The sequence below is a fragment of the Coregonus lavaretus genome, assembly GCF_964263955.1.
Source record: "Coregonus lavaretus genome assembly, contig: HAP1_SCAFFOLD_3175, whole genome shotgun sequence".
Lineage (NCBI taxonomy): Eukaryota > Metazoa > Chordata > Actinopteri > Salmoniformes > Salmonidae > Coregonus > Coregonus lavaretus.
The window spans coordinates 5,396-27,849 of record NW_028160883.1 but is presented as its reverse complement, the minus strand read 5'-3'; the positions used below and the strand labels follow the sequence as shown (position 1 = coordinate 27,849).

Below are 22,454 nucleotides of genomic sequence, written 5' to 3'. Positions count from 1 at the left end.
GGGTCCCAGAGGAGAGGTTTGGACCGGCTGGGGGTCGCAGAGGAGAGGTTTGGACCGGCTGGGGGTCGCAGAGGAGAGGTTTGGACCGGCTGGGGGTCGCAGAGGAGAGGTTTGGACCGGCTGGGGGTCGCAGAGGAGAGGTTTGGACCGGCTGGGGGTCGCAGAGGAGAGGTTTGGACCGGCTGGGGGTCCCAGAGGAGAGGTTTGGACCGGCTGGGGGTCCCAGAGGAGAGGTTTGGACCAGCTGGGGGTCGCAGAGGAGAGGTTTGGAACGGCTGGGGGTCGCAGAGGAGAGGTTTGGACCAGCTGGGGGTCGCAGAGGAGAGGTTTGGAACGGCTGGGGGTCCCAGAGGAGAGGTTTGGACCGGCTGGGGGTCGCAGAGGAGAGGTTTGGACCGGCTGGGGGTCCCAGAGGAGAGGTTTGGACCGGCTGGGGGTCCCAGAGGAGAGGTTTGGACCAGCTGGGGGTCGCAGAGGAGAGGTTTGGAACGGCTGGGGGTCGCAGAGGAGAGGTTTGGACCAGCTGGGGGTTGCAGAGGAGAGGTTTGGAACGGCTGGGGGTCGCAGAGGAGAGGTTTGGAACGGCTGGGGGTCGCAGAGGAGAGGTTTGGACCGGCTGGGGGTCGCAGAGGAGAGGTTTGAGAGCCAATGTAGTAGGATATGGGTTGCACATGGGATGGGCTTATCAAATGTCCGCTGGTCATTGGGGACAGACGACTTATTAACTGGTGGCTAATGGATAGTATTAACTTCTGGTTGTTATCAGACGGGTGAGGTGGATGGCTAATGGATAGTATTACTTCTGGATGTTATCAGACGGGTGAGGTGGATGGCTAATGGATAGTATTAACTTCTGGATATTATCAGACGGGTGAGGTGGATGGCTAATGGATAGTATTAACTTCTGGATGTTATCAGACAGGTGAGGTGGATGGCTAATGGATAGTATTAACTTCTGGATGTTATCAGACGGGTGAGATGGATGGCTAATGGATAGTATTAACTTCTGGATGTTATCAGACGGGTGAGGTGGATGGCTAATGGATAGTATTAACTTCTGGATGTTATCAGACGGGTGAGGTGGATGGCTAATGGATAGTATTAACTTCTGGATATTATCAGACGGGTGAGATGGATGGCTATTGGATAGTATTAACTTCTGGATGGATGGATGGATGGGGTTTATATTAAGAGATGGGTTGGATATGGGCTTATTGGTGTTGGGCTGGAAAGGTACAGTAGTGACTGGGAGAAAAGGTACAGTTAAGACTGGGAGAAAAGGTACAGTAGTGACTGGGAGAAAAGGTACAGTAGTGACTGGGAGAAAAGGTACAGTAGTGACTGGGAGAAATGGTTAGATGCTTAGCGGTTTTTTAGCATCACAGAAACACACAGACACACTGCCACAGACAGACAGACAGACAGAAAGACACACTGCCACAGACAGACAGACAGACACACTGCCACAGACAGACTGCCAGACAGACTGCCACAGACAGAATGCCAGACAGACTGCCACAGACAGACTGCCAGACAGACAGACAGACAGACACACACACTGCCACAGTGTACATCACTTGGGTCAAGCTTCCTGCCATCCAGGACCTCTATACCAGGCGGTGTCAGAGGAAGGCCCTAAAAATTGTCAAACACTCCAGCCACCCTAGTCATAGACTGTTCTCTCTGCTACCGCACGGCAAGCGGTACCGGAGCGCCAAGTCTAGGTCCAAAAGGCTTCTTAACAGCTTCTACACCCACGCCATAAGACTCCTGAACAGCTAATCATGGCTACCCAGACAATTTGCACTGCCCCCCCCCCCCCTCCCTCCCCCCTCTCTCTCTCTTTTTACGCTGCTGCTACTCTGTTTATTATTTATGCATAGTCACTTTAACTCTACCCACATGTACATATTACCTCAATTACCTCGACTAACCGGTGCCCCCGCACATTGACTCTGTACCAGTACCCCCTGTATATAGCCTCCCTACTATTACTTTATTTTACTGCTGCTCTTTAACTATTTGCTATTTTAAATTTTTTACTTAACACTTTGTTTTTCTTTTCTTAAAAACCGCATTGTTGGTTAAGGGCTTGTAAGTAAGCATTTCACTGTAAGGTCTACACCTGTTGTATCCGGCGCATGTGGCAAATAACATTTGATTTGATCTCCAAAAGTCCTTAAAGTTGGTGGAGTTGGTGCCTCTAGGGCAATTCAGGCAGATGTTAGAGGGCCTTTTAACTGAAGAATGTGGTGTTCTCAAACGATTGGGTTTTGCTTTTCGTGTTTGCTTTTATGTACAGTGCATTCGTAAAGTATTCAGACCCCTTGACTTTTTCCATTTTGTTACTTTACAGCCTTATTCTAAAATGGATTCAATTGTTTTTTTCCCCTCATCAATCTACACACAATGCCCCATAACGACAAAGCAAAAACTGGTTTTTGACATTTTTGCAAATTTCTTGGGTATGACGCTACAAGCTTGGCACACCTGTATTTGGGGAGTTTCTCCCATTCTTCTCTGCAGATTCTCTCAAGCTCTGTCAGGTTGGATGGGGAGAGTTGCTGCACAGCTATTTTCAGAGATGTTCAATCGGGTTCAAGTCCGGGCTCTGGCTGGGCCACTCAAAGACATTCAGAGACTTGTCCCGAAGCCACTCCTGTGTTGTCTTGGCTGTGTGCTTGGGGTCGTTGTCCTGTTGGAAGGTGAACCTCCACCCCAGTCTGAGGTCCTGAGCGCTCTGGGGCAGGTTTTCATCAAGGATCTCTGTACTTTTCTCCGTCCATCTTTCCCTCGATCCTGACTAGTCTCCCAGTCCCTGCCCCTGAAAAATATCCCCACAGCATGATGCTGCCACCACCATGCTTCACCGTAAGGATGGTGCCAGGTTTCCAAAGAGTTCAATCTTGGTTTCATCAGACCAGAGAATCTTGTTTCTCATGGTCTGAGAGTCCTTTAGGTGCCTTTTGGCAAACTCCAAGCGGGCTGTCATGTGCCTTTTACTGAGGAGTTGTTTCCATCTGGCCACTCCACCATAAAGGCCTGATTGGTGGAGTGCTGCAGATATGGTTGTCCTTCTGGAAGGTTCTCCCTTCGCCACAGAGGAACTCTGGAGCTCTGTCAGAGTGGCCATTGGGTTCTTGGTCACCTCCCTGACCAAGGCCCTCCCCCGATTGCTCAGTTTGGCTGGGCGGCTAGCTCTACGAAGAGTCTTGGTGGTTCCAAACTTCTTCCATTTAAGAATGACGGAGGCCACTATGTTCTTGGGGACCTTCAATGCTGCAGAATTTTTTTTGGTACCCTTCCCCAGATCTGTGCCTCGACACAATCCTGTCTCGGAGCTCTACGGACAATTCCTTTCGACCTCATGGCTTGGTTAATGCTCTGACATGCACTGTCAACTGTGGGACCTTATATAGACATGTATGTGCCTTTCCAAATCATGTCCAATCGATTGAATTTACCACAGGTGGACTCCAAGTTGTAGAAACATCTCAAGGATGATCAATGGAAACAGGATGCACCTGAGCTCAATTTCGAGTCTCATAGCAAAGGGTCTGAATACTTCTATAAATAAGGTATTTCTAAAAACCTGTTTTCGGTTTGTCATTATGTGGTATTGTGTGTAGACTGATGAGGACTTTTTTTATTTAATCCATTTTAGAATAAGGCTGCAACGTAACAAAATGGGAAAAGGTCAAGGGGTCTGAATACTTTCCGAATGCACTGTATAGTGTAATTGATGTGAATATAGTTGTGTATTGTGTATATGATGTGTATAGTGTAATTGATGTGTATAGTGTAATTGATGTGTATATAGATGTGTATAGTGTAATTTATGTGTATATAGATGTGTATAGTGTAATTGATGTGTATAGTGTAATTTATGTTTATTGATTTGTTTGAAAGGTCGTCATTGTAAATAAGAATCTGTTCTTAATTGACTTACCTGTATTAATAAAGGTGACACTACCACAGACAGACAGACTAGATTCCCATTCTCCCAAAGTGTTCACTCCCCCTCATGGCTTTAAAAGGAATGGACTGGTGTGAGGGATATGGTGGAAACTCCCTCCTCCCATGCTTGCACCAATCCAATGCTTTGAAATGCTATGAGGGGGAGTGAACGACTTCTATGAGAAGGTTAGAGAATCGGAACGCAGCCACAGACAGAGAGGCAGACAGAGAGGCAGACAGAGAGCCAGACAGAGAGGCAGACAGAGAGCCAGACAGAGAGGCAGACAGAGAGGCAGACAGAGAGTCAGACAGAGAGTCAGACAGAGAGGCAGACAGAGAGTCAGACAGAGAGCCAGACAGAGAGTCAGACAGAGAGGCAGACAGAGAGGCAGACCTTAATCTCAGTGACGATATGGTTGGGAGCTGGCGAGTCCAGAGAAGCACTCTTTGTCGGCGTATCCTCCCTCTCCCCCTTCTTCTCTCGCTCCTCCCCAACCCCGTTCTCCTTCTCCTTCCTCCTCTTCTCCTCCTCCTCCTCATTTTCCTTCTCAGGCCTCTCCTGCTCTTCTTTCTCCTGGTTTTCCCGCCGTTCCCTCTCTCTCCACTCCTCCTCGGTGCGGCGTTCCTGTTTGCGTTGTTCCTGCTCTCTCCGGGCCTTCTCCATCAGAGCAGCCGTCTCCGTGTGAATCTGACTGCGTTCCTCATCCGTCAGCGGGACCGAAGGGTCAACGGCCGGTTTGACCGAGCGGTTGGGTTGGGGTACAAACAGGCCATTCTGGGAGGAGGGGGGCAGGTCCCTTGGGAGGGCATCCAGGGGAGGTTTAGACCCGTCTGAGACCCTGACTGATGGCTTCTTGGTGCGGTCGATCTGGGGGAGAGAGGAAGACGAGGACGGGGAGGATTAAGGGTTTAATTCAACATTTGAAGAACAATAAATGGAAGTGGTGACAGTAACAGTCTTTCTTCACTATGACAACTAGGAAAAACCTAATTGTGGATTGCAGTCCTACCTTGTCCATAGACTGTTGACAGGGGAAGGAAACCAATGTCAGTTTGTAATTTAGGTCAACTATCCCTTTAATATATTTAAAGATAAATATTTATTGAATTTTTTTATTTTTTTTATTTAACCTTTATTTAACCAGGTAAGCCAGTTGAGAACAAGTTCTCATTTACAACTGCGACCTGGCCAAGATAAAGCAAAGCAGTGCGATAAAAACAACAACAACAACAACAGAGGTACATGATAAAACAAACAAATACATGACCTCATGCAGTTACCTGTGGGATGTGCTTGGCTGTCCCTCCAGGCTGGCTGGTTATGCCTGGTCCTGATCCAGGGCCCTTCTTGCTGTGGCCCACTCCAGGCTGAGTGGGCCCTGTGCGGGGTGAGTCTGTGGCGTCAGCCTCCATCCCTGTGGAGGGGGTCTCAGGGTGGGAGTGGGCCAGGTCCTCCGGGGGGGCACCGTTCACCTGTACGCTACCCAGGGAGGCAGGGGGGACCTGGGGTTCAGGGTCCGGCTCGGGGGGGGGGGGGGATGGAGGTTTGGGCTCCTCCAGTGACGGGTAGCTGAAGTTCACTGCTCAACAGAAAACATGAACTGGTAATGTTTCAATAACTATTACATTAACTACTACTGAGGTTACGGTTTAGCTCTCAAACCGAGTCCAATGGAGGACTACAAACCTACCCTGGGTTCATTTACACAAGGAGAAAAATGAGATCTCAAAAGTTAAACACCACGCTAACACTGAGCTGAGCTAACCGACACCCTGTGGGATCAATTCCATCAAACCCCCACTGCACCATGCTGAAGTAGCATATCAACTTCAAGGAAAGATTCACTCATTTTGAATGGTATATCCTATTTGTGCATCTCTGAGCGATGTTCTATCGATTGCTGGGGTCATGTTTTCATGTGTATCTGAGCTATTCACCGTTCAAGCAGGCAGCGTCATACCAGCTGTATTTCTGCCTGCTTGAACGGTGAATAGTTCAGAAATGAAATAAAATAATGTGTTTTGGGCACTGTGATGTGTTTGGGGTACAGACAGAAATGTGTGACTGTGGTACTCTGTGGGAGGGGGTTGTAGTTGTGTGTTCAGGGGGTTAGGGTGAGGGTTAAGGTTAGGGTGAGGGTTAAGGTTAAGTATAGGTTAAGGTTAGGGTTAAGGGGTACTCACTCTGTGGGAGGGTGTTGTAGTTGTGTGTTCGGGGGGTTAGGGTGAGGGTTAAGGTTAGGGTGAGGGTTAAGGTTAGGGTGAGGGTTAAGGGGTACTTACACTGTGGGAGGGTGTTGTAGTTGTGTGTTCGGGGGGTTAGGGTGAGGGTTAAGGTTAGGGTAAGGGTTAAGGTTAAGGGGTACTCACTCTGTGGGAGGGTGTTGTAGTTGTGTGTTCGGGGGGTTAGGGTGGGGGTTAAGGTTAGGGTGAGGGTTAAGGGGTACTCACTCTGTGGGAGGGTGTTGTAGTTGTGTGTTCGGGGGGTTAGGGTGAGGGTTAAGGTTAGGGTGAGGGTTAAGGTTAGGGTGAGGGTTAAGGGGTACTTACACTGTGGGAGGGTGTTGTAGTTGTGTGTTCGGGGGGTTAGGGTGAGGGTTAAGGTTAGGGTGAGGGTTAAGGTGAGGGTTAAGGTTAGGGTGAGGGTTAAGGTGAGGGTTAAGGTTAGGGTGAGGGTTAGGGTTAAGGGGTACTTACACTGTGGGAGGGTGTTGTAGTTGTGTGTTCGGGGCGGTCTGACTTTGGCGTTGGATGTGTACATCGGGTAGAAGAGGAGCCAGCTCTCATAGCCTCCCTCCAGGACCATGGGCTCACTACGCAGGATAGTGGCACTGTCCCACTGTGGAGCACACAGTACCTCAATGGAAAACACACTGACTGAGGAAACACACATTACCTCAATGGAAAACACACTGACTGAGGAAACACACATTACCTCAATGGAAAACACACTGACTGAGGAAACACACATTACCTCAATGGAAAACACACTGACTGAGGAAACACACATTACCTCAATGGAAAACACACTGACTGAGGAAACACACATTACCTCAATGGAAAACACACTGACTGAGGAAACACACATTACCTCAATGGAAAACACACTGACTGAGGAAACACACATTACCTCAATGGAAAACACACTGACTGAGGAAACACACATTACCTCAATGGAAAACACACCGACTGAGGAAACACACATTACCTCAATGGAAAACACACTGACTGAGGAAACACACATTACCTCAATGGAAAACACACCGACTGAGGAAACACACATTACCTCAATGGAAAACACACTGACTGAGGAAACACACAGTACCTCAATGGAAAACACACCGACTGAGGAAACATCGCAGGGAACACACATTCCTATGGTATTTACCTTGTAGAGAGCATCTTTGAGGCTTTGTAAGGTGGTTCCCAGTTTGAGGTCAGTGACAGAGCTGAACCAGTCCAGCAGGATGATGTAATCTACAAACCCCCGTCTCTTCCACGTCTCTCTGGATGCATCAGGTAGATTGGCCTCTATCTGGTTCACTGTGATGCTGTGGGAACAGAGTAACAACATGTTAGCCTTTAGCAGGGGTTCACAACACACAGCCCGCTGGCTGAATGGCCCCAGAGAAGACAGCTTGTAGCCCGATATACAAGGTCAGAGTGGAGACCTGGATCAACCATACATGTAACAACCCTCCCCCCAACTCCCTCCATCCATCCATCCATCGCTCCCTCCGTACCCAGGGTTGATAGCCTCCTCTGGGACACTGATGACAGTCTGTGTGGGGACCTGGATCTGTGAGTCCTGGAAGTCTTGGAGGCAGCGAGCGTCCATCACAATGACCGTAATGGCCTGGTCCTTCATCATCTTGAACAACCCCTCTGCTGTGATCCCTCCTGCTGGCACTGCAGCTAGGGAGGGAGGGAGCGAGGTAGTGAGGGAGGGAGGGATGGAGAGATGGAGAGATGGAGGGAGGGAGGGAGGGAGAGATGGAGGGAGGGAGGGAGGGAGAGAGGGAGGACGGTACGGTGGTAGGGAGAGGGAGGGAGGTAGGGAGAGAGGGAAGGAGGGAGAGAGGTACGGCGGTAGGGAGAGAGGGAGGGCGAGAGGTACGGCGGTAGGGAGAGAGGGAGAAATATGGAGAAATCAATAAACATCAGCACCAATCTGCTGTGTAAAACAACTTATACGCATGTCAAAACTTCAGATTACCTCAAATTCTCACAGCGTAAAAACAACTTTTTAAAAAGCCTAGTTTTTTAGTCAGTTTACTGGTCACCATCTTTACCTTTTGAAGGTCCATTTTTCAACTCCTTCTGCTCCTTCACCTGGGACACAGAACATTACAACTGAGATCACAGCGTCTTAAAATACCATCTCTCAACCACAATAACTGGTGCTGGCAGGGGTGGTGTAAACGTTCACCTCAATAACACACAGAACAGAAACATGCTTCACCAGGCTTTCACTAAACTGGGATCTGTTAAGGCGTCTTTCAGTTGTGACATCTCAAATGTATTTATATTCAACAGCTGAGCACATTACTGGAGTTAATTCAAGCTGATTACAATCTATTTATTACAGTGTAATAAACATTAACCTTTGGATCCAAACATTGTTTTTAAAAGGAATAAATTGATCCACTTTCATCTGTGTCATCCGCACAGGAAAAGCACTCACACACACACACACACACACACACACACGTGTGAACATACTCACTTCAGGTACGTGGGAATTATGAGATCATGAATTAACAGAAAAGATCAACCAGGACACCGCGTTTCCCAGTACCACTTGCTTCTGTATCGGCCTCTCAGCCTTGGGTCAGAAGCTTTTCTGTCCTCGTCATCATTCATCATTCAGGCACCTACCTTCTTGTTCTCTTTCCCTCCTTTTGGAGACGCCCGCCCTCCTCCTTTCTCCGTCCTGTCCTCCCTCCTTTTCCTCTCCTCTTGTCTCTCTTTCTCCTCAAGTTTTTTGCGAACCTCGACTTCCTCGTACCTTAACACACACGCACACACACAGGAAAACAGAAACCGTGACCCGTAGAAACATTAGGCTTGACGGAGAGATTCTATAGCTTCAAAATCAACGTATCTCCGTCTTCGGCAAAAGTCAAATGGTCTTCTTCAACCATTCATGGGGTATTGAAGTTCAGCTAAAAACCTATGCCATCAGAATACCAGTTGATTTAGGTGACATTCAGTTACAAAGTGCACAAAGTGAATGTAATGTCTGTGAATGAATGACATCAACACAGAGGGCAGGGCACCAACCTGAGTTTAAGGCTTTCAGAGAGCTTCTCGGCTTCTTCTATGGCTTTTTTAAAGCTGGTGGGCCCCAGCATGGACAGGAAAAACTCCTTGGACAACAGAGAGAAAAGGTGCTTTAGATGGCAGCATTCTCAAGAACAACAGAAGCAGCTAGCTTAAATCAATACATCGTGTCATTGCCAAACAGAATGAAATTTCACAAGTCAGTGAAATCAAGTACATTTACTTATTGATCGTTAACGTGTCACTTGCAACATCCACCTCACCTAAGAGAGTACAATTCTATCACCCGTCGGAAAATCAATAGTCAGTGCAGTAAGTTTATTCTTTGTATGGTTTGAACCCTCACTATGGCCAGTATCATAACAGTCCCGTGTGAGAGTGTTGCGCATAACTAGTTCTGCAGTCTCCTTAGCACATAGCCCATGTCGGCACGGGGTCGAATCCCTCCTCACCCACTACTCCCTGTTCTCCCCTCCACCTACTGTGTCCCCCATTACATTCCTACTGTCTGAAAAATCATTAAATACGTGGGGAGATCGGAGCTCCCAGTCTCCTTTAAAATACATTGTATGGCTTGAACCCTCTTGGTGGTCTGAGTAGCAACACATGGGTGGTGTTCACTAGGCACCAAATGGAAGAACAGGGAGGGTCTAACCTGAACGTGTCTAATAAGAAAGGCTTGTATTGGTTTAGCTACATCTTGGTACGGTGTGCGCTAATGGGCCATGGTTGGTACCTGTTGCTGCTTGAAGTCGGGCCTCTTCTTGATGAGATCATAGACTGTCAGGTATTTCATGTAGAGAACGTAGGACTTCTCCTCGTCTCCGTCCAGACGACACTCCTCCGCAGCCTTGAAAATCTTACAGGCACTCTGGACATAGCTGCAACACAGAATAGAACATCTTACAGGCACTCTGGACATAGCTGCAACACAGAATAGAACATCTTACATACACTCTGGACATAGCTGCAACACAGAATAGAACATCTTACATACACTCTTGGACATAGCTGCAACACAGAATAGAACATCTTACATACACTCTGGACATAGCTGCAACACAGAATAGAACATCTTACATACACTCTGGACATAGCTGCAACACAGAATAGAACATCTTACATACACTCTTGGACATAGCTGCAACACAGAATAGAACATCTTACATACACTCTTGGACATAGCTGCAACACAGAATAGAACATCTTACATACACTCTTGGACATAGCTGCAACACAGAATAGAACATCTTACATACACTCTTGGACATAGCTGCAACACAGAATAGAACATCTTACATACACTCTTGGACATAGCTGCAACACAGAATAGAACATCTCACAGGCCCTCTGGACATAGCTGCAACACAGAATAGAACATCTTACATACACTCTTGGACATAGCTGCAATACAGAATAGAACGAGTTAGGGAAACCCTTATTTAGACCACCAGTTTTCAGGTCATTATTTTAAAACAAAACTGCCATTTGAATGACATCCATGTCAGAACAATAGCCTACCTCCTGGTGTTGATTTTGTCAGGCTTGACTTCAGCTTTCTTGTTGAGGTCCCCCAGATTAGTAGAGAGGTACAAGCCCTTCACCCCACTGGACACTGCAGGCATCTTCAAATGGTGGGTTATATATCAAAAGATCACCAGCACTGTACAACGTTCACATATTCCAGTCCTCACATCTCTGGAAAGACAAAAAAATTTAATCAAATAGCTTTTATTATTATTATTACTAACCCCTTGTCTACCCCAGTCGTAGACGCCAACTACCTTTAGCTCCTATTGATGAAGAGCCCAGACGTTCGGTCTGAACGGTAACATGCATCGCTTGTGGTACACTTTTGGAAACTTAAGGAACATATATATTTTTCATATCAGTGGAAAAAAATTATTTAAAAAAAACAAAAAAAGGTTAAATTAGTACACACTTTTAAAGAGTTCGGGTTCCCACACGGCCATTTCTCCATGTTACAGCGCATGTTTCCAGAAGACAGAGGCGACCACCTGTGCTAATTACCTATCTAGCATGCTCAGAACCTGTGTAACCTGTGTATGATGGAAGAACGCCACCAGAAACACGTTGTAACTGAAAAATACTGTTGGTTGCAACTGTGATGAACCTGGTGGTCCTGGGCTGGGTTTCTACTAAACTAACATATGGATTTTTTTTTTAAGATGGTCATGCCAAGGATCATTTAGCTATTTGATTTTGAATTTCAGGACCCCTGTAAGTACCCCAAAAATGATTTGATGAAACATTGAATTTGGCCTTACTGCTGTTAGCCCATAGAAACACATTGAATAACAGATTCATAAATGGCAAAACAGATATTCGAAAAATCATCAAATGGAAGTATGTTGTTTTGAAGTGTCTGTGTCTGAGAGACATAAGTACGATCTGGACTTTTTGAGTATTTTTCTTTACAAATATTTAACCACTTTTTTTTTTGCACTAAAGTACTTCCATTCACGTTTTAACTGGTACCGGGCTGCCAACAGACACGTCTTGTGAGGCTTGTGGGCATCCTAGAGCAAAACAACCGACATGTACGCGTTTCAATGGTGGAGTCATGTGTGTGTAGCCCAAACTGTTCGGACGCTACAGACAGAAGTTGGCAGATCGGCGGTACCGACTTCAGACGAGTCCCATGACTCTTGTGGGGGTCATAGAGCAAAACGGATTAGTTAGTCATATTATACTGAACAAACAAATAAATGCAACATGTAAAGTGTTGGTCCCATGTTACATGAGCTGAAATAAAAGATCCCAGAAATGTTCCATACACACAAAAAGCTTTTTCTCTAAAATGTTGTGCACAAATTTGTTTACATCCCTATTGGTGAACATTTCTCCTTTGCCAAGATAATCCATCCACCTGACAGGTGTGGATTATCAAGAAGCGGATTAAACAGCATGATCATTACACAGGTGCACCTTGCGCTGGGGACAATAAAAGGCCACTAAAATGTGCAGTTTTGAGGGAGTGTGCAATTGGCATGCTGACTGCAGGAATGTCCACCAGACCTGTTGCCAGAGAATTTATAAATCCTCCATATCTACAGAAATAAGACTGATCCTGCTTATTGTATTTTGTTTGTTTTTCTACCCCCTTTTTCTCCCCAATTTCGATCTTGTCTCATCGCTGCAACTCCCCCCAACGGGCTCGGGGGGCGAAGGTCGAGTCATGCGTCCTCCGAAACATGACTCACCAAACCGCGCTTCTTAACACCCGCTCGCTTAACCCGGAAGCCAGCCGCACCAATGTGTCGAAGGTAACACCGTTCAACTGAGGAACAACGAGTTGCTAGAGCACGATGAGCCAAGTAAAGCCCCCCCCCCCCCCGGCCAATGAGAATGAGACTGTTTTTAGTCTTTGCTGTAACAAAGGCTTTACAAAAAACATTACAACAGACTCTCTGGTATGCTTATAATTGATTTAGTGTTGTGTTACATGGTTCCAAACGGTCAGAAAAATATTGTAATCTAACAGCACCTGTTTGGCCACATAATATGCAGCAGCTTCTCCTTACCTTCTTTTTCTTGATCTCCAGTATTTTCCACAACTAGTCAAATGTATTCCACACATCTGACTTCCCCTTTACCTCCTGAGCAACCAGTAAACATTACCCTGTTTCCAGTTTATTAGTCACGTCCTCTGCATCAATTTTAATGTCACAGGTGTTCGGAGTTTGTTATAACCAATTTATTGATGTGATTATGATATGCTATAGGTCAGGCCCTATTGATCACGTGCATGCGATGCATACATGTGTCACGTAAAGAGAGCAAGGGTTGAGGTAATAGAACTTTTCAGTCAGAAATGGCTGTCATTATGTTTCAGCTTCAGCAACATGGACAGCGTGATAAACACTGTTTAAGTTCTGTAGTGGTCAATGCAGCATGGAGAGAGAGACAGGCAATGGGTGCTAGTCACACAGTCACTCGCTGTCTTTTTTTTTTAACACAGCAAGTCTGAGCACAATCAAATAAATTGCGGTTGGACTCCATCTAGTCATTTGTGTGTCTTAATTATTTCATCAAACAGTGCGCTTAAAGCATCAGACAAGCTCAGTGCATATGGTTGATTTGATTAGAACACATAGGATGTGTCTATATATGGAAAAATACGTCGTAAAATGTAGACCAACCGATTGGTTGAAAGAACAGACGACTCTCGGTCGACCAAGTTTTTTTTATATGTCGGGGACAGCCCTAATGATAATGCATGGCCCCATGTCGGAAGGATCTCTACACAATTCCTGGAAGCTGAAAATGTCCCAGTTCTTCCATGACCTGCATACTCACCAGACATGTTACTCATTGAGCATGTTTGGGATGCTCTGGATCGATGTGTACGACAGCATGTTCCAGTTTCCGCCCATACGCAACAACTTCGCACAGCCATTGAAGAGGAATGGGACAACATTCCACAGGCCACAATCAACAGCCTGATCAAATCTATGCAAAGGAGATGTGTTGTGTTGCATGAGGCAAATGGTGGTCAGACCAGATACTGACTGGTTTTCTGATTCACGCCCCTACCTTTTTTTGTTTTTAAAGGTATCTGACACCAACAGATGCATATCTATATTCCCAGTCATGTGAAATCCATAGATTAGGGCCTAATGAATTTATTTTAATTGACTGATTTCCTTATATGAACTGTAACTCAGTAAAAAAAAAAATGGTTGCGTTTATATTTTTGTTTATTGTAGAACCTTGTCCAATAGGTTTTTGACGTTTTTGTTAGTAAGCAGTTGTAAGCGAATGGCCAAGCAAAGTACTGTATTGTGATTCGTATCCCTGCTGGTCAATTTCCAGTGTACTCGTCATTATCTTTGGCAGTTCCGCTGGAGTAATCCATCCGAGCAAGATGTAAACATGAACTGCGAATTTAGCAAGGCTTTCAAAAACGAAACCACAGATAATATCTTTGACGAAATTGTAAATATAATATATGTGACATTGGACTTGCTACTAGCTAGCACGTTCGCAAAACTGTAAATTAACAAGCCAGGTAGCTTTCCATACACACAAAAAGCTTATTTCTCTCAAATGTTTACCCAGGAAGTCCTGTAGCTAGCCTACCCCCCGTTTGTCAAGTTAGTTTGTTAGCAGGATAGCTAGCTTGTTAGCTAAGCTATGCTAGCTTTCACTGTAGTTGTTTATTCAAACAGGCTCCGTCAGCTCAAGGATGTTTAGCTATGTAACGACAGAGAAATTATAACCGTAAATATAACGGCGAATAACCTCCGACAGTTATTGCAATGATGAGATAGCAAGTGAATACGTTTGAAAGGAGGAAATAATACAACTTACCATAACGTTGCACTGTTGTCTTGTTCAGCTTTTTCTAGACAGTGTTTTCCGCCAGTTACCACAGCCACAAAGTCAAAATTGGCTATATCGTAAAAGTTTATGAAAACAAAAATGTGCTTTTGGGGCTTGATTATAGATTAGTGTTAGGTGTAGGGTTAGCAGTGTGGTTATGGTTACGGTTAGGTTTACAATCACATTTTAAGAAGATACATTTTAGAAACAGGCGGGGTTTATGACTTTGTGGCTGTGGTAACTAGTGACGACACCTAGACAGCTGACTCCTGATTCACGGAAGAACTCAAGGGGGCGTATTTGTTCAAAACGGCCAAGCTTTTATCAACGATTAAAATACAACACTGCTAGAAAACACCAAACATTTGCTACGTGAGGCTTATTTGATCGAATAGAAGTTTCGTAATGGTTAAGTTGTTATGAATGCACTGATGTAAGTGGACGCGGCATTTCGGCCACTTTGTTATAAAAAAAAAAAGCTACTTTCTATCAGAGTTAAGCTTGTTTTCTTAAGAGATAGATAGAGGACTCTAACCCGTTTTAGCATGGACATTGCTTGCATCATTTAAATATTGAACTGGGTGGGGACTCCTATGAGCTGGGAGCAATCAGCCATTGAAGAAGAAAATGGAGATGCCCGTGCTATCACATATGCTATGGCTACCTCTAACTTCCTTCATACTGGACACAGACATACAAATGGCATCCACGAGTTCATCTGACTCTGTGGAAGTAGATAAGGGACCTCATTGCTAAAATCCCGTAGTATCCCTTTAAGCTGCACAGCCAGTAATACACTCAAGCCCCGCTCATACATAAAACATCCTCCATTCAGGCTGCAATGGCATCTGTTTCTTCCTTAACTGGCTTTACTGCCATGCTGCTAAACAGAAATGGGGGAAATATATATTCTTTGCTACTTCCTGATGTTGCGGTGAGCGTTCAGTCACGGGTAAACAACAGACTGCTGTAACCTGCTTGGCGGAACGCGGAAAATAGTGTTTTATTAAGACAGTAGCATATTTCCCAAAACAAAATCCGGCGGCACACCATTAAAGCTAGTTAAGGAGGAAACCGATGTATTTGCAGCCTGAATGGAGAATGTTTTATGTATGAGTGGGTCATGGGGGACACAGTGTTTTACCGGCTGTGCAGTTTAATGCAGGACTCCAATGGCAAATGACAAAAGAGGTAAGTAATAATAGCGCTTTCTGGTGGCAGGGCTAGTGTAAAAATACACCCCCCACACTGTCTGCAGCCATTCTACGAGAGAAGTAGGGTGCTTTATTTTGCCCCACTGGATGTGGAAGTTGGATCTCTTTCGGTTGTAAAAAAAAAAATGCTTCCACTTCCCCCGGAAGCTAGATCATTCTTGTGATTTCCTGTTAACAGGTTTTCAAAACTACGAACAAGTGCTAAGGCGCTAGCTATGTCTTTGTATAATGATTTTTCAGTTGAATTTATACCTCTTAAGACTAAAGCTCCCGATTTACTGGTAATTACGGATAAAGTGTTTACATGACATGATTTCCCAGCGTTTTATAAGTCAGAACACAAAAAAATTGAGGAATATATTATATAGTCATGCGTGACTCCCAACAAAATAAAATGGTGGCTGGGATCTTGGTTGAACAAGAGGGAGAAATCTCTACACCCTGCGCAGTCGGTGCGCTGCAGAGTTGCGGGTTTGCATTATGGTTTGCATGCAAGCTCAAAAAAGAAGGACAACATCTGGTTATTCCTTCTCAGATTTATTTTTGTTGCAGCATAGGTCCCGTGTAGCTCAGTTGGTAGAGCATGGCGTTTGCAATGCCAGGGTTGTGGGTTCGATTCCCACGGGGGGGGGGGGCAGTATGAAAATGTATGTTCCCACGGGGGGGACTGTAAGTCGCTCTGGATAAGAGCGTCTGCTAAGTTACTAAAATGTAAAAATATATAACAGCTTTTGTAGTGCACAAAATCCTTATAGGGATAGTTCAGGATTTTTAGCGTTATCGCAATGACTGGAAGTTTATTGTTATCTGCTAGCAGTCATTGTGCTAATGCTAGTTAGCATTGGCTCGCGAAACTACCTCTAACTTTCCTTCATACTGGACACAGACACATAAATATGGTATCCACAAGTTCATCTGACTCTGGGAAAGTACAGAAAGGGCCTCAAAATCCCAAAGTATCCCTTTTAAGTTCCATCACTGCTAGTATATTAATAAATATCACATCCACTCCTTCACAACCCGGGTGCCTGCTGTGCTGTCTTTTCCACTGATCATTCTTTATGTAACAACATCTTTGGCTTTTAAACAAATTCATGTGAACTTTTTTTAAATTGACAAACATAACATTGTGTCCTATGTTATTCTAATAAGACTATTACATTGAATTACCAAATCACTAGTAACAAAGGAAGTTCCTCCTCTCCTCAAAGTCCCTGGTTCCCCAATGCTCTCCCTCTCTGCCCAGGGTCCCACAGCAGAGGTGTTGGGTGGGGCAGCCTGAGCCAGCCTCCCCCCGGTCCAGGCCTGGTACTCCAGGGGTCCCTCCCTGTTCACCCACAGCCAGAAGCCACTGAAAAAGCATAGACCGGTCCACACATGGTCTGTCTGGGCCCCCTTTGAATTCATAATTATCTGGACCTGGAGCTGCTCATTCTCAGACAGCAGGCGGGTGAGGTCAGTGTAGTTCTCCCTGCAGTGCTCCAGAGCCTCCTCCCACGTCTTGTTCTCCTGTACCAGGACCACGTTCAGATCAAAGCACAATCAATTATTTTTCTGATTGCACAGCCCAGCAGCCATCTCACCCTGCCTCACACCGACACAGTCATCGTTGCCATGGTTAGTTAGACAGACTTTACTCCAAGACCTGAATGTTGAGTTCCACCCTCCAGACCACTTCCACTCTGTTGGGTCAACGCAACGGTATCTTTGTACAGACCGTTCCAAGCCAAAGCAACTGATGATATGTTAGAGGAGTTCTCTGCTTCCTCCTGGTTGCTGATGAAGGCCATGTCAGTTTAATGCTCTCTGCAGTACTGCTGAGCTTCTGGACTTGTATTATTTTATATAGTGGAACTGTTTGATCAGACCACAGGAGACCACTAAACAGTGTCTAAGGCCGCAGTGCCTACTACTTCGATTTCGAAGTTGACGTCGGCAACCCTCCATCCCTGCTCTGGATCGAGTGGGGCTTTTCCATCTGTCGGAGGCCTGCACCAGGCGCCGGGAGCAACGGGCTCAAGTTATCCTGCCTCTCGCCCGTCCATAAAGGGTTCTCCGAATCCTGTGAAGCGTGGGAGTTGCCGGATTTCCTCGTCCTTCTCATCAGCCGTGATTTTGGGCAGCTCCGTGGTAAGAAATGTGACCGTTCCTGGTGCAAAATCAATGTCCTATCCCGGAGCTTGAGTAAATGACATGGAAATCGATTCTATCGTAGTCCATGTGGGTTTTAATGACATTATAAAGGGCAGCTCTGAACAGTTGAAACTGGATTTTAAAGAGCTGATTGACTCTCTGCTAGACACTAAGAAAATACCCATCATATCTGGCCCTGTGCCCTCTCTGAATCGTGGCATTGAACGCTTTAGCAGGATTCTTTCTCTTCACAACTGGCTACATGATTATTGCAGCTCAATGGGTGTAACTTTTGTTGACAATTTCAATACCTTTTCGACACAAAACACATTTTCTAAGGAGGATGGGATCCACCCAAATCATTTGGGTTCCTGGATCCTTTCACAGCATTATAAGGCTGCGTTAAGACAATGACTTATCAATGACCCAAGCCCAGCTCAGCTAATCCCTACCATTGTGACGCAGAGTTGTCATAATGCTTCAGCAAATGTACATTACACCAGGGGCGTTGGTAGACACAATGTAAGTTACCTAATGTATATCCCTCTAACTGCCCTGAATGCCTCTGCTGATCCTACAGCTATTGTATGCAGTAATCATGTGCCTGTGAACCAGATTTATACTGTTAGCACTGAGCCGGTGTGCCCTAGGAGGATGTTCACTGTGTGCAGCTCACCCTGCACTAACATAAATAACATGAGCATATCTACTTCTGCTAAGCTTCCCAGTAAAGCAATGAAAACAAGTAAGCATCCCAGAAGAAAAGTGCTCAAAATAGCCCACGTTAACATATGTAGCTTAAGAAACAAGGTTCATGAAATCAATAATTTGCTAGTAACAGATTACATTCATATTCTGACTATCTCTGAAACTCACTTAGATAATACATTTGATGATACAGTGGTAGCAATACAAGGTTATAATATTTACAGAAAATATAGAAATGTCAATGGTGGAGGTGTTGCTGTTTATATTCAGAACCACATTCCTGTGAAGATTAGAGAGGATCTCATGTTAAATACTGTTGAAGTAATATGGCTACAGGTTCATCTGCCTCACCTAAAGCCCATTCTAGTGGGAAGCTGCTATAGCCCACCAAGTGCTAACAGTCAGTATCTGGATAACGTGTGAAATGCTTGATAATGTATGTGATATTAACAGAGAGGTATATTTTCTGGGTGATTTAAATATTGACTGGCTTTCATCAAGCTACCCACTCAAGAAAAAGCTTCAAACTGTAACCAGTGCCTGCAACCTGGTTCAGGTTATCAGTCATCCTACCAGGGTAGTTACAAACAGCACAGGAATGAAATCATCAACATGTATTGATCAAATCTTTACTAATGCTGCAGAAATTAGCTTGAAAGCAGTATCCAGATCCATCGGATGTATTGATCACAATATAGTAGCCATATCTAGGACAACCAAAGTTCCAAAGGCTGGGCCTAATATTGTGTATAAGAGGTTATACAATACGTTTTGTAGTGATTCCTATGTTGTTAATGTAAAGAATATTTGTTGGTCCGTGGTGTGTAATAAGGAGCAAACAGACGGTGCACTTGACACATTTATGAAATTGCTTATTCCAGTTACTAATAGGCATGTACCCATTAAGAAAATGAATGTAAAAACGGTTAAATCCCCGTGGATTGATGAGGAATTGAAAAATTGTGTGGTTGAGAGGGATGAGGCAAAAGGAATGGCAAATAAGTCTGGCTGCACAACCGATTGGCAAACGTACTGCAAATTGAGAAATCATGTGACTAAACTGAAAAAGAAAACTACACTATGAAACAAAGATAAATGACATAAAGAATTATAGTAAAACGCTTTGGAGCGCCTTAAATGAAATTTTTGGGAAAAAGGCAAACTCAGCTCCATCATTCATTGAATCAGATGGCTCATTCAACACAAAACCAACTGATATTGCCAACTACTTCCACTGAGTGTGGAAGAGGTGAAAAAAGTATTGTTGTCTATCAACAATGACTAGCCACCGGGGTCTGACAACTTGGATGGAAAATTACTGAGGATAATAACGGACGATATTGCCACTCCTATTTGCCATATCTTCAATTTAAGCCTACTAGAAAGTGTGTGCCCCCAGGCTTGGAGTGAAGCAAAAGTTATTCCCCTACCTAAGAATAGTAAAGCCCCCTTAACTGGCTCAAATAGCCGACCAATCAGCCTGTTACCAACCCTTAGTAAACTTTTGGAAAAAATGGTGTTTGACCAGATACAATGCTAATTTACAGCAAACAAATTGACAACAAACTTTCAGCATGCTTATAGGGAAGGACATTCAACAAGCACAGCATTTACACAAATGACTGATGATTGGCTGAGAGAAATTGATGATACAAATATTGTGGGGGCTGTTTTGTTAGACTTCAGTGCGGCTTTTGACATTATCGATCATAGTCTGTTGCTGGAAAAACTTATGTGTTATGCTTTACACCCCCTGCTATATTGTGGATAAAGAGTTACCTGTCTAACAGAACACAGAGGGTGTTCTTTAATGGAAGCCTCTCCAACATAATCCAGGTAGAATCAGGAATTCCCCAGGGAAGCTGTCTAGGCCCCTTACTTTTTCCAATCTTTACTAATGAGTAAAGCCGGTGTGTCTATGTATGCGGATGACTCAACACTATACATGTCAGCTACTACAGTGACTGAAATGACTGCAACACTTAACAAGGAGCTGCAGTTATTTTCAGAACGGGTGGCAAGGAATAAGTTAGTCCTAAATATTTCTAAAACTAAAAGCATTGTATTTGGGACAAATCATTCACTATAAACCCTAAAACTCAACTAAATCTTGTAATAAATAATGTGGAAATTGAGCATGTTGAGGTAACTAAACTGCTTGGAGTAACCCTGGATTGTAAACTGTCATGGTCAAAACATATTGATACAACAGTAGCTAAGATGGGGAGAAGTCTGTCCATAATTAGGCGCTACAATACCTTCTTAACAGCACTATCAACAAGGCAGGTCCTACAGGTCCTAGTTTTGTCGCACCTGGACTACTGTTCAGTTGTGTGGTCAGGTGCCACAAAAAGGGAGTTAGGAAAATTGCAATTGACTCAGAACAGGGCAGCACGGCTGGCCCTTGGATGTACACAGATAGCTAACATGAATAATATGCATGTCAATCTCTTCTGGCTCCAAGTGGAGGCGAGATTGACTTCATCACTACTTGTATTTATGAGAGGTATTGACATGTTGAATGCACCGATCTGTCTGTTTGAACTACTGGTGCACAGCTCGGTCACCCATTCATACCCCACAAGACATGCCACAAGAGGTCTCTTCACAGTCCCCAAGTCCAGAACTGACTATGGGAGGTGCACAGTACTACATAGAGCCATGACTACATGGAACTCTATTCCACATCAAGTAACTGATGCAAGCAGTAAAATCAGATTGAAAAAACAGATAAAAATACACCTTATGGAACAGCGGGGACTGTGAAGCAACACAAACATAGGCACAGACATAGACACATGCATACACACACACATGATAACATTCGCACTATACACACACGTACACATGGATTTTGTACTGTAGATATGTGGTAGTGGTGAAGTAGGGGCCTGAGGGCACACATTGTGTTGTGAAATCTGTGAATGTATTGTTTTAAAAACGGTATAAACTGCCTTAATTTTGCTGGACCCCAGGAAGAGTAGCTGCTGCCTTGTCAGGAACTAATCCATAATAAATACAAATCCACAGAGCAGTGATGAGGAGCCCAGTGAAGCTGCTCTTCCTCTGCATGATGCCTCAGTCACAGAGTTTATAAATCCAGAGGCGCAGCATCGCCAGACTTCCGGGAACGGTTGCGAAGCAGACACGCAGATCAGGCCCAGGTTTGGGGTTTGAGAAGTGAATTATTCTAAATTCTTCTTGAAATCTAAATGCACAACCTATACTGAACAAAAATATAAATGCAACATGTAAAGTGCTGGTCCCATGTTTCATGAGCTGAAATAAAATATCCCAGAAATGTTCCATACGCACAAAAAGCTTATTTCTGTCCCTGTTAGTGAGCATTTCTCATTTGCCAAGATAATCCGTCCACCTGACGGGTGTGGCATGTCAAGAAGCTGATTAAAAAGCATGATCATTACACAGGTGCACCTTGTGCTGTGGACAATAAAAGGCCACTCTAATATGTGCTGTTTTCTCAAACAACACAATGCCACAGATGTCTCAAGTTTTGAGGGAGCGTGCAATTGGCATGCTGACTGCAGGAATGTCCACCAGAGCTGTTACCAGATAATTTTAAGTTAATTTGTCTACCATAAGCTGCCTCCATCGCCGCTTTAGAGAATTTGGCAGTACGTCCAACCGGCCTCACAACCGCAGACCACGTGTAACCAAGCCAGCCCAGGACCTCCACATCCGGCTTCTTTACCTGCGGGATCGTCTGAGACCAGCCACCCGGACAGCTGATGAAACTGAGGAGTATTTCTGTCTGTAATAAAGCCCTTTTGTGGGGGAAATACTCATTCTGAT

The 22,454-nt window shown here is 44.8% G+C and overlaps 1 protein-coding gene across 1 annotated transcript in view; it reads right to left on the bottom strand.

Moving 5' to 3' along the window:
• Window positions 1-14,732, bottom strand: part of LOC311121355 (ubiquitin carboxyl-terminal hydrolase 8-like) — a 30,578-nt gene extending 15,846 nt beyond the window's left edge. Inside the window, exons 1-11 of the mRNA XM_084195854.1 lie at window positions 14,575-14,732; window positions 10,762-10,938; window positions 9,977-10,121; window positions 9,241-9,326; window positions 8,836-8,965; window positions 8,250-8,289; window positions 7,701-7,872; window positions 7,346-7,508; window positions 6,655-6,796; window positions 5,239-5,537; window positions 4,352-4,825 (exon numbers count right to left, since the gene is read on the bottom strand). Of these exons, the coding sequence (XP_084051980.1) occupies window positions 4,352-4,825; window positions 5,239-5,537; window positions 6,655-6,796; window positions 7,346-7,508; window positions 7,701-7,872; window positions 8,250-8,289; window positions 8,836-8,965; window positions 9,241-9,326; window positions 9,977-10,121; window positions 10,762-10,865 (1,755 nt within the window). The 5' untranslated portion in view covers window positions 10,866-10,938; window positions 14,575-14,732. The remainder of the gene's footprint in view (window positions 1-4,351; window positions 4,826-5,238; window positions 5,538-6,654; window positions 6,797-7,345; window positions 7,509-7,700; window positions 7,873-8,249; window positions 8,290-8,835; window positions 8,966-9,240; window positions 9,327-9,976; window positions 10,122-10,761; window positions 10,939-14,574) is intronic.
• Between the last annotated feature and the right edge of the window lie 7,722 nt (window positions 14,733-22,454).